Genomic DNA, 12,416 nt, shown 5'->3' on the forward strand with positions numbered 1-12,416 from the left:
TCTGATGTTGCTCACAAGATATAAAGAACATATTGCACATGGGTATGATATTGCTCAAAAGATATAAAGAAACATATTGCACATGGATATGATGTTGCAGAAAAGATATAAAGAAACATACTGCACATGAGTGTGATGTTGCACAAAGTAGGGTACAATAACAGTGAAAAGTCCAGTATAAATTGTGGTTATGGGAGGGTGTTTAGAATCTTTGTGGCTGCCAGAAAAAAAAAAGCTGTTTTGGTGTCTGGCAGTCCTTGTTTTGATCAGTCTGTATTGCCTGCTAGAGGGAAGGAGTCTGAACAGACTGTAAGCGGGGTGTGAGGGGTCCCTTACGATTTTCACAGCCCGTTTCCTGACATAGGACGTGTACGGGTCCTGGAGGGAGGGCAGGTTGGTCCTGATGATGCGCTCTGCCGACTTAACTAGTCTGTGAAGTTGGCGCTTGTTCAATTGGGTGGCAGAGCCGAACCAGACAGTGACTTATGAACACAGTATGGATTCAATGGTGGCCCTGTAGAATTGGCACAGCAGTTCCTTGGGCAGGTTGCGCTTCCTTAGTTGGCGGAGAAAGTACATCCTCTGCTGGGCTTTCTTGATTATGTTAGTGGTGTTCTTCTCCCACTTTAAGTCTTTGCAGATGGTAGTGCCAAGGAACTTGAAGGAATCAGTGCTGGACACAGTACAACCTGGGACAGATCACTAAGATGGCACCGCACATGGCAACTTTGGTAGAGTCTGATCCTGATCCTGATTCTGATATATGATTTTCTGTTTTTTTTTGTGTAGACACAGTCAGTGTAGACGCACATTCATTGTACTCCAAATCCAGTGCATTTCAGCCTTTGATAAAAACATTTCACAAGCAGTTTGGAATAAAATCTGAGCCAAAACCTGTGTTTTGTGAATTTGTCAGCATTTATGTTTTTCATATATTTTAATTTATTTCGTAGAGGCAATTCTTCAAACAGCGGGGGGTATGGTGGCGAGGCGGGTTTGGCCTGTGGCAGGTCTGGGGTTCGAGACTTGCTTGGGGTGCCCCGTGGCGGACCAGCATCCTACCCCTGCGCTGCCGGGTTAGGCTCCGGCTCGCTACAACCCCGCTCAGGACAAGCGATTGTTGACATTGGATAGAATTTTTCAAACAGACACACAACTCAAAATGAACAAAAACATTTGTCAGTATCACTTGTGTGGCTGTCTTTATTCTACATTAAACTGCATTCTGATTCTCCGTATTATAACGGCACCTGCCAGGGATAAAACAAACATCGTGTGATAATCATGGCTCCTGCTGATGATGTAATGCACTCGATGTATTTCTTTGTGAAATGTGCGTCTCTTTGGAGAAAAGCGTCTGCTAAATTAAGAAATGTACATCCAAACGTAAATGTGAGTAGAGATGTATATAAGCATAACTGTCGAACGCGATTTGGCATGTTGCAATATCCACCTCCGGACACGAGGGGGCAAAACTGATCAACGATCATAAAGAGGCGTTCCATGGTACCTCATTCTCAACAGGAAGTGGATTGCGGACGGCTTCCGTTTCTCGGGGCTGTGCTTGGATTGTAGCGACGTCTTTATCACGTACAGTTGTCGGGTTTTTTTTTTTTTTTTTTTCTCTTTTCTTTTTTGCGTAAAACGGGGTGGGAAGTTGTGCGCAAGATGGAGAACTTCGATAAAACAGGGTTGAGCGCCGTGGCCGGACCTGCAGCGGACTTCCGAGGGTAAGAGAGAAGCGCAGGATTCGCGTTCTGCGAGAGCGCTGTGTCGGAAACGAAATGGTTCCAAGCTGCTAGTGCCCGTGATACAATTCTTTGAAGGTGATCACTTCGTGAAGTACATTTCGTGCGATATTTTTTACCTGTGAGCATATTTCCAAGGGGGGCATCACGTTATCCGTAGCTGCTTGCGCGGCTCTCTCTGTGGCCGACAAACAAAGCCTGGTGTGTGACTCACTGACTGTGTGTCTTTGGGCTGTAACAGTCAGTGTCGGCCAAGTTCGGGAAACGCATAGTAGTGTGAGTGACAGGGAGAGAGAGACTGTTCCACTGTATGGATGAGTGAAGTAGTGCGTCTAGCGGTCAGTAGGTCACTTTCAACTTTGGTGAATAAAGTGTGTGAGCTGATACCACTACTAATGTTCATTCATTGGAAGTAGCTTTGCAGAGAATTTTTCTGCTAAATGTACAATGCAAAAACAAATGTAAACATTTTAGTGACATTTTCCTCGAGTTGTCCTTTTGGATTTCTAAAGTAGTCTGTAGCCCAGAAAAGAGCAAGAACCTCTGCAACAGATCACATAATGCAGTAATAGCGCCACTTGTGTGTCAGTAGCATAGATTGCTGTCCTTCCTGGGTGGTGATATATTTACTAACATAGTTCATCTCGCACTTCAGTTCACTTAGACTCTTTCGGAGAGTGTCAGATTGAGTGCTTTTATGTGTTCTTAGTTTCTGGGTAGAAAGTGTTGTAATGTTTAAGGAGCTGGACTTGCAGCCCGAAGGTTGCATTGTTGTCCATTGTTACTTCTTTATCAGTGCTCTTTTTTAAGGCTCCCACTCTGCATTGCTCCTGCCACTCTGAAATGTAAACATGGGGTGCGTGTTGTGTGCTGCTGTCTTAAGTAAGAGTGTGAGCAAAGGAATGGATTATTACTGGATATGCTTAGTTTATGGCAGTGTGTTTTAGCATTGTTCTTGATTTAATGAAGTTACTTGCTGGCCAGAGTTATGGGAGGAAATGTAATAAGCACACAGTGCTTCTGGATGGGAGTGATTGTTATTAATTTGGCTGTGCATGCACTGTGCTATAGATTTACATGTGAAATAATCGATGTATTATGCTTGATGCCAGTTTTTTTCCTCTCTTTCAGCAATGATGGATCACTGGTGTCTGCACTCAAGACTTTGCTGTTTTTCACAGTACTCATGGTAACCCTTCCAATAGGGCTGTACTTTGCATCCAAATCCTTTGTCTTTGAAGGTACTGTATAATCATTGTCTGCAGTTAATCATCTTGGTAAATTCATGAACTTTGAAATCAAGTTTTAGTGTTGTGTGTTTTCAGTATTGGGTTAGATTTTTGTAACCAGCACGAAACTTGTGTTAAGATAACATGTATACACAAGTACTGTTTTATTTTTTTTTTTTTAGCTTTTGATGTGTTCGAGTTTATTGTAAATTGTGGCAGAAAAGTGTCACATCCATTTTCAGATTTGGATTGGTTCCTCATCTCTGATGCCCTTTTGTGCCTCTTCTCTAGCTTCCATGGGGATGTCCAACAAAGACAGCTACTTCTACGCTGCCATCGTGGCTGTGGTAGCGGTGCACGTTGTGCTCGCTCTTTTTGTGTACGTGGCGTGGAACGAGGGCTCACGCCAGTGGCGGGAGGGCAAGCAGGACTAGCACCGTGTTGGCAGATGAGCTGAGAGAAGACTCTGCTAGAGAGCTCCAGGAGGCAAGCCAGACCTATTCAGCAGTGGAGCCCTTAAATGAACTGTTTGCTAAAAGTTTAAAAAGCAAAGCCTCTCATTTCAGAGGGACCATTTCAGGTTTAATGCTGTGCTGGTTCTGATCGGAACAGATGAGGAAGGTGTTTGTAATTTATTTTTCATCCATAATGTTAATTGTTGTCATAAGTAAAACTTAATCCAAATTTCAGAAAATGTTGTTCCTGTTGTCCTGAGGAGATTCTACTTGGGTCCATTCAGTTCTTTGGTACTGAGTGACTGACCTTGTCCAGTTGTGGCACAGATCTAGTCCTGAAAATGTGTGTTATTGTGTCCATCTTTCTATCCTGTTTCAGATACTTCTACACTAGTTTCCATTTGTCTCATGACATATCTTGTTTTGTGATCAATTAAATATTTTAAATCAACTGAGACAGTTTTTTTTTTTTTAATATGTTTGAGTCTCAATTTATGGTTACTTACTAAATGGCAAAATAAGAGTGTGCTGATTTAAGTCTTGAATAAATGTGTTCACCCCCATTGGACTTGTATCACAAAATGGATTTAATTAGGCTTTTTTTTTTTTGACACTGGTCATCAGAAAGGTTTAGGTATGTTTCAGGTACATTTCTATGACATGTATGTGACTTTTCTCCAAAGCATCTGCTAAATGAATAAATGTAAATGTCATGGTAAAAGAGGTGATGCAGTCAATTATATATTTAGATCAAATTGGGGAGTTTTTTTCTTTGACATTTGAGTCTGATGATTGATATTAAAAATGCTTAATTAAATCCACTGTGATCCAGTGTTGTAATACAAAACAAAGTCCAAGGGCAGGTGTTTTTGTAGACACTGTATTGAGTATAAATCTCTAACTGTTGCGGTACAGTAATGTTGCATATGAGCAGTAATATTTGTTACATTGTAATGTACATTAATGAAGTCAATGATTTTGGTAGTTTTTGTAATGGAGTCCTCTTAAACTGCCTTGCCGGTATCTGTCCAAGCTAATAGAAGATTTTTATTCAATTTAATTCCCTTAAAATGATGATCAAATTATTAGCAAATGTGATGAATAAATTAATGGTAGTTTTTCAATAGAACGGTTGAAATTGAAACTGAATCATGCTTCTGCTTGTGCTCACGTGACTTTCTACTGAGAAAAGAGAAGTGAGGTTGCAGCTTGATTCTGCATCGCTGACTCATGGTTCTGTGCTTCACACTTCTGCATTTTCCTTCTCCTACCCAGAATACTCTTCTATCCTCAAGCATAGTGGTGGAAAATTTTTCATATCTTTCACAATGTTCCTTTTACTAGAGATGGTTAAGCTCTTTGATACTGAAAGGAAATTTTCTAGGATGGGTCCAGCTGTTATGGATAATGAAAAAAATATTAATCAGACACCAACATTTTTACAACTTTATACTAAAAGACTTCATATATAGTACAGTGAACTTGTAACCAAAACAATTGGTAGAAAGAACAAGTGTGTTGTCTGGTAGTGTTTAATTTTAGACAAGCTGAAATATACAGTTAGAGCAAAAACATGAATTTGAGCCCTGCAGGTTGTTGCTGTAATTTACATGAGTAATGAAGTAATATAACATATGTAAGTTACACAGATCTTGCATATTTTTTTCTTGAATAGAATCTAATGTTTTATTTGCTAATACATTGGTCTTGGGCATGCTTCCACTATACAAATAATTTTCAATGGGTATTCTCTTGAAACAAATTCTAACATCAGTGTCTTGTCAGCCTCATGTCTAGCTAGAAATAATTTTTTTTTTTTTTTTGCCAATGAAATCCATTCTCGTCACGGGAATTCTACTTACAAATAGATCCTACGGAACTGCACTTGTCCGAAGGAAGAGTATTGAGGTATGTATGTCTTCCATAGATGGTGGTAGAAAAGAATTGCATTGAGCAATGCATTAGTTTGACTCAAGAGGGCAGAAGCATATTACAGGTCTTTGCACTTGACATTTTTTCAGTCTTCCACGGATTCTTTAGATTCTTATGATCTATAGATGTTCTTTGCCTGATATATTTGTTTCTTTGCCTTAGGCTTTTGTTCAAACATTCTTTGTCACTGCGTGAGAAGAGTGCTCTATAAAAATGAATTAAATTATGCTGTATTAGTAAAACTGCAAAGTCAAAGCATCCAAGGGGTATGCACAAAGCATCTGTCATGCCTTCTGTTTGTTAGTCAGTTTTGCTGCTTCTAACACGTATGATCAGTCACTTGCCATTTCTGTTTTTCTGTTCCAGCTGTCCAGGCCCAACCCCAATGCCAAAAATGTACACCAGAGTGAGCCTGCACACCAACTTGCTGAAATTGTCTTACATGGGGTGTAACACCTTGTCAGGTCTTGGGGCACCAAAAATATTGGCAGTAGTATTCAGAGGAGAAAAGTCTTCAACTTGCTGTGAACTAGGGCCTTTGCCAGGTGTTCCTTGAACTCCCACCCATGATCCACAAGGTGGCTCACTAACCTTTTTGGGTTCCACTCATTTACGTGTCATTTAGCCACCAATGCCCTTTCCAGGAAACAGCAGCCCGAGGGGTGTGTCCGAGTAACCCTAAGCCACAAGATATACTCGTATTATTTTGAGCTTTCACGGCAGCCCATTAATTATATTGCTTCTCGTCTTGACTCCACCTCTTCAACTGATTTGCTAGGTATGACTGTCACAGACTGAGCTGTGACAGGCAAGTTGGTAGCAAGGAATCAATAAGATGCTGGCAAAATACCATCAATGAAGTGCTGAACCTTGTTGCTGTTGTTGCCTGTTCACATGCATTTAACTTTGTACTGCTATATTGCTTGTTCTGGTCCAGTATTCCATTTAACACTTTCTGTTTGAACTAGATTGGGTGCCGGGAAAGGCCTACCGGTATCTGTCTGTTTGTCATTAACTAATAACATTTCTTTTATCAAAGTATGACAAGTACATGTAATTGGTTGTGAAAAGTAAATGTATTTATTGTTTTTAAAAATCATTTCTGTAAACTTTTTGCTTACTATACAGCTATCTGGCATTCTGTGGTGTTTGGTACCTTGTATTGTAAACCAGATGGAGTGAACCATTTGGGGTATTTCTAGGTGGGAGTCCTTGGGAACAACCAACTAGATAGGGGTGTTTTATTGTGTATGTGATAAATGTTTTTATAAGTTGTAACATACGGATATTTATAGTGGAAAATGTTTTGTATTTGTATGTTTTAGTATTTATGTTGGATGTAATTTTTGGGGAGATGTATTTTGGAATAGTTGAGGCTGTTATGGTATAACTAGAAGGGTGGCGTTACTGCTATATAAGTTTGTATTAGGTGACTAGGAGCGGTTGCCAATTGATGCAAACTTACGCAGACAGACGCTTATGCAGTAAACACGAGAGCTATGCATTGCTGTTGATGCAAGGGGTTAAGCCCATGGCTCATAGGCCTCATGTTCTTTGTAACTTAATGTTTGTTTTGTACTTGGCTGGGGTTAATGTGTTTTGAAGAATACCTTTTAGTAAAGAAAAATAAGCCTTTTTTGGTCCAACTACTTCAATTCTCCACTGCTGCCTCCATCCGTCGTCCATACCTCCACAGTGACACCATGAGGAGCACAAAGCTCCAAGCAACGTATTACTCAAGTTCGCTGACAATCTCTTATTGCTGTATTAAACTAACAGGGTTTAGAACATCTATAAAAGTAACATGTTTTTCTGTGAAACAAGGCAAGCTTTTTAAAAAGATGTTCGTTAAATATATTATTTTTTTTTAGTCAATTTTAGTTTTATGAACAGCACCGAGTGACAGCAACACAGAGGTACAGCTAGTAGCATAGTGGTTAGAACTGCTGTCTTTGGACCCAATCTTAATTTTTCAAGTAGAAAAAACTGAACACTTTGGCCATGTACATATTCACAGATGCAAGTGCTGACCATTGGACTGAAATACATACACACACACACAACATCTACAACTGCTTGTCCCAAGCAGGGTTGCAGCAGGCCAGAGCCAAGCTTGGCAGTGAGGAGCACAGGGCTTGGGGGGCACACCCTGGACAGGATGCCAGTCCACCGCAAAGCACCCCATCAGGACTTGAACTCATCACACAGCAGGCCCCAGCCAAACCTGCTGCACCACCACATCCCCCCATTGAAATACATTTTCTTGCAAAGTATGCAAATATCTAAATGTGTAGAATCATTTTAATTATATATATTTACAACAATACCAAGCATGTTTCATGCAGCAACCAAGTTTTATGGAAAGAAAGGCCACCGAGTTTTGTAGGCATTTGAGATAGTAAGTGCTGTAGCTCCTGCGCATCATCAAAATTGGTAATTCTACTTGGAACATTTCTGTGTATGCATAAAATGCTAAACATCTGGGCTTTAACTTCAGCTTTCATTTCTTTTCAGTTTCAGAAATGGCTTTTCAACTTACACGTAAATGTATCAACCCTGCTCTTCTTTTTCTGGGATGCTGCTGCATAGGCTCCACTGAGAGCAAACAGCCCATGGAGACTGAGATCCTGATCTTTAACCTCAAAAACAGTGACCTTGACTGAATCCCTTACAGCCCAGTTGGATTAGCACCTGTAAGGGATTAGTCCACAGTGCCATGTCAATGTGCACCTGCCATGTTGAGGTGCAGGTCTGCAGCTGGTCTTACTTTCTACCCGTTGATCTGCATTTTTACATGTCACATCTAACACCAGTATAGCAAATCCAGTGATGCCATATCCACCCTGTTAAGAAATTCATGAAAACCAAGTGAATCATTGTTTTGTTTTTTTTTTAATTGGTTTAAATCAGTGAAGTTTCATGTGAGTTTTTAGTAGCTAGCTTGCCTCATTTAGTACTCTGCAGCTTAATGTTGACCTGTGTAGAAGTCTAGGTGTAGTGGTAAATGTAAACATGGGCAGAGGGCACATGAGAAAATGACCAAAAGATGTTTTGAGCCAGTGAATTTGTTTCTATTTTATTTGTTGTGGGTCAAACCTTTACCCTCCAAAATTTTTTAACCTGGAGGTTCCACAAATATGAGGAAAAACTTTATAGGCAGACATGCTAACACCATCATCATGTGTTATTGTGCACCACCTCAGCAGCTCTTGATTGAAACTTGCTGTCACACACAGGGGCCGGACACAATAGGTGGGGACCAAGTGTGGGATCTTTTATGTTGAAGCTCAAGGGGTCAGGCAATACTCAGAGTTGGGGACAAGCAGGGATCCAGAATTGACGTTGTTCCAAGGGATGATCTGAGTTCATGGTTGATGGAGTGAGGCAAAGGTCAAAACCAAGGAAAGCAGGACTTGGGGACGAGGAGGTGGACAAGGGAGTAAGGAAGGGGTATGCCAGGCAAAGGTCAGGCAAGGTAAAGGTAAAGTTCAAGAGCGCATGTGAGGCACTCGTCTCAGATAGGATTCCGCAAGCTCGGAGCCTTGTTACTCTGCCCTGCTGATTATGGCCAGGTGCTTGTGTTTGGGGTGTGGTCATGGGCGTGACACTTGCACAGTAGAATATTAATTTGTGCTAGGTTTGTGCCACACACAGTGCTTAAATTTTGGTTAACAAAGCCTGGTATTGTTTATCCACAAATCATTTTCACATCACTGCTGGATCACCCTCATGTTTCCAGAAAAATTCCAGGCATGCTTTAGTTTGGTTTTTATCAGCCTTTTTTTGTGTCACACTCCCTCCCATATGCAAGAAAACACCAACACTACAGTGAAATATGGTGGTGACAGCATCATAATATGGGGCTGCTTTTCAGGGACCTCTAAGTATATCTGGGATTGTAAGTCACCTTGGATGAATAAGGTGTGGGCTGATGTTTCTACATAGTGTTCAATGGAAGTCCCTTTGGACAAAAGTGTCTGCTAAATGGATAAATACACACACACACACTGTAAATTTATCTGAGTATACAAAGAATGTGTCTTCAAAATACAAGGAAATACTGCAAGAGAAGCTGCTTCAGTCTGATAAAAACCTGAAGCTTGGAAGAAAGCATACCTTTCACCTGGCCAATGATCTCAAGCACAAAGTGAAAGCAACATTGGATTAATTTATGGACTATAATGTGATTGATCTACAGTGGCCCAGTCAAATTTCTGATCTCAGTACAGTACTCTTTGGAGATTGTGATCCATTAGCATCCATCCAATCTAAACAATGTTGAACAAATCTGCCTAGAAGGATGGGCCAGATCATTCGTGTGAGATACCTGTTCACAGCAACTGCCAAGTGAAGCCAGATGTTGTCAGGAACACCCCTTCTTTATCAGCTTTTAACCCTCTCCAGGCAGACTTTGCTCATGAGCATCAGCTGGTACAGATTTTTCCAGCACCTCAGTGATGCGAGAGGACATGGGTTCACTCCCTGCTCAGTCTGTGTGGAGTTTGCATGTTCCCCCCGTGTTTGTGTGAGTTTCTGCTGGGTGCCCTGATTTCCTCCGCAAGTCCAAAGACATGTTGTTCAGGTCCACCCATAGTGCATAGTGTGTGAGTGACAGAGAGATTGTGTTCCACTGGTGTATGGATGACTGACCCATTGTAAGTAGTCTGTCTAACAATATAAGTCACCTTGGTGAATAAGGTGTGTGAGCTGATAAAGCTACATAGAGTTCAGTGTGGGGGGGCATGGTAGCGCAGCAGGTTCAGCCAGTGGGGGGGTCTGGGGTTCAAGCCCTGCTTGGTGTGCCTTGCAAAGGACTGGTGTCCCGGCCTGAGTGTGTCCCCCCTTCAGCCTTGCGGCCTGTGTTGCTGGGTAAGGCTCCGGCTTGCCACATCCCCACTGTATGTCTATGTGTTGTGTTTTAGTTTAAAACTCTCTCATCCCATTATGTCATCAGTTAGTAACCCTTTCTTTTTTTGCTGAGCGATGTTCCTCTGTGACGAGACTTGAAGAAACCAGCCGTGATACTAGCACTTCATGTTGACAAGAGGGTGGCATGGTGATGTGCCATGGTGGGACCATCTTGCTGTTAACAGTGTCTCGTGTGTTACTGTATTTGGCTTTAATTTTTTTGTTTCTATCCTCCTAACCATGGCACCAAAGCATAAATGTGATGTAAGTGATGGTGATGCATCAAAGAAAAGGAAAACAATCACGATTTAAACTAAAGTGGAAATAAAGCAAAAGGTGAAACGCCAACGAACACTGAAAAAGCGAACATTAAAGTTTCTTTAATTTTTTGCGCACGCACGAGTGCACACACATACACATACACTCACTCTCTTGCTCTCTGTCTCTTTCTGAGAGTGCACTTGGCTATAAAACACTTCTTCCAAGTTGTGGAATCTCACTCAACATAGCCGTCCCCTCTGTGCTCTCAAACCTAACTCGCTGTGCTCTTCCAAATCCTGTCCCTCATCGTTCCCCAGTCCAGTTCCACGTTTCTTTGATAACGACCGCCTGCCTTGTCCCTCGACCACGATTTGCATCCTTACCTCTGTTCAATTTGCCGATCCACCGACCATTCGCCAGTCATAACCACGAGAACAGGTCTAGTTCAAGAAATGAACCTGCACTTGGGTACAGCCTCCTCCGTGTCCTCTGTTCATCATGAAGTAGTATTATTGTAGTAGTATTACTACTATATGGACCGCAGTCCTGCTGTCCGGTGGGTCTGGGGTTCGAGTCCCACTTGGGGTGCCTTGCGACGGACTGGCGTCCCGTCCTGGGTGTGTCCCCTCCCCCTCCGGCCTTGCGCCCTGTGTTGCCGGGTAGGCTCCGGTTCCCCGTGACCCCGTAAGGGACAAGCGGTTCTGAAAATGTGTGTGTGTGTGTATTACTACTATAGTATTATTAGTAGTAGTAGTATTTATTATTATCCCTTTCCATGTCTCTCTCTCTCTATTATAAATATTGTAGTTACATTTATTACTATTACATTGTATTATTATTATTTTACAGATGTTTTAGTGTATCCAAAGTATTTCTTTAATGTTTCTTTTATGCATAGAAAGGTACACGATATACTGTATACTAAGACAAACATTTTACAAACTGATTTTAGATACCAACCATACGTAACTGTTCCGACTTACGTACAAATCTGACTTAAAGACAGACTTAGGAACAGAACTCGTTTGTAATCTGGAGACTGCCTGTATACTTGTCCTGAACCTGGGCAATTTGATATTAGCAATTTCTCAGCACTGTTGACTACAGAAATGTCATAAAGAGCTGTATAGTCTTTCTTATGATAGCTATTACTACCGGCACTCTTTTTCTATCCAGAATGCCCTAGAGAGTCGAGCAGCCCCCAGTGGACCCCCAGAGGTTCATTTTCCCCTTTGTCTTTTGGTTGGGAGTTTTTTGACTCCTTTTCTTCCATTGCCAGTTTGCATACTTTTACCAGCTGGTATAGCTCTGTTAGTAATTTAATCTTTAACAGTTCAGGACAATAAAATCTTGCACCAACAGACTGAGGAAGAGCTTCTTTCCCAGAGCTGTGGCATGCATCACACCCTCCCTGCCCAACGCCACATCCATTACTCCCCCACATCCACCGACAATAGATGCTAAGAACTATTTTTTTATTTATTTACTTCTTTGTTTGTCTCAAGTGTTCTTTCTGCTGCTGCTCTTCTGCGGGTTGCCACACAGAATTTCATTGTATTGCATATAGTGACAATAAAGTATCATATCTTATCTTATAGCTAAGCTTCTATCTTTTTATTTCTGTGTTTTTTTTTTAAATTCTTTGTTCAGTGCTCTGTATCACTGTATGAGAATTCATCTTCCATCCCGCTTGTCCTAATAGGGTCGCGGTGGCAGCAGGGAGAGGCCCAGCTGCCACTGTCCCCTGCAACTTCCTCCAGCTCAGCCTGGGGGGTCCCCAGCCATTCCCAGGTCAACTGTGAGATATAATCCCTTCAGTGGGTCCTGGGCCGACCCTGGGGCCTCGTCTCAGTTGGTCGTGCCCGGTATACCTCCAAAGGGAG

General features: G+C 41.7%; 1 protein-coding gene across 2 annotated transcripts; it reads left to right on the forward strand.

The window, feature by feature from the left end:
* Positions 1–1,530: 1,530 nt before the first annotated feature.
* vma21 (vacuolar ATPase assembly factor VMA21) lies at positions 1,531–6,290 on the forward strand. 2 transcript variants are annotated; one of them, XR_001965749.2, is made up of 4 exons: positions 1,531–1,730; positions 2,880–2,989; positions 3,269–5,340; positions 5,731–6,290. XR_001965749.2 is itself a non-coding variant. In XM_018743775.2 (3 exons), exons 1-3 carry the CDS (start codon positions 1,669–1,671, stop codon positions 3,409–3,411), a joined length of 315 nt encoding a protein of 104 aa, XP_018599291.1. In that variant the 5' UTR covers positions 1,531–1,668; the 3' UTR covers positions 3,412–6,290. The 2 variants fall into 2 exon arrangements, 1 of the variants encoding a protein (XP_018599291.1); XM_018743775.2 differs by having other exon boundaries at positions 3,269–6,290.
* Positions 6,291–12,416: the final 6,126 nt, after the last annotated feature.

Source organism: Scleropages formosus, chromosome 13, assembly GCF_900964775.1.
Source record: "Scleropages formosus chromosome 13, fSclFor1.1, whole genome shotgun sequence".
In the NCBI taxonomy this organism is placed as follows: domain Eukaryota; kingdom Metazoa; phylum Chordata; class Actinopteri; order Osteoglossiformes; family Osteoglossidae; genus Scleropages; species Scleropages formosus.

Excerpts from the sequence above, each read along its gene's own strand:
- vma21 (XM_018743775.2), top strand. The coding sequence starts at position 1,669 with ATGGAGAACTTCGATAAAACAGGGTTGAGCGCCGTGGCCGGACCTGCA. Across the intron at positions 1,731-2,879 it reads CCTGCAGCGGACTTCCGAGG|CAATGATGGATCACTGGTGT; the intron begins GTAAGAGAGAAG and ends CCTCTCTTTCAG. Across the intron at positions 2,990-3,268 it reads CAAATCCTTTGTCTTTGAAG|CTTCCATGGGGATGTCCAAC; the intron begins GTACTGTATAAT and ends CCTCTTCTCTAG.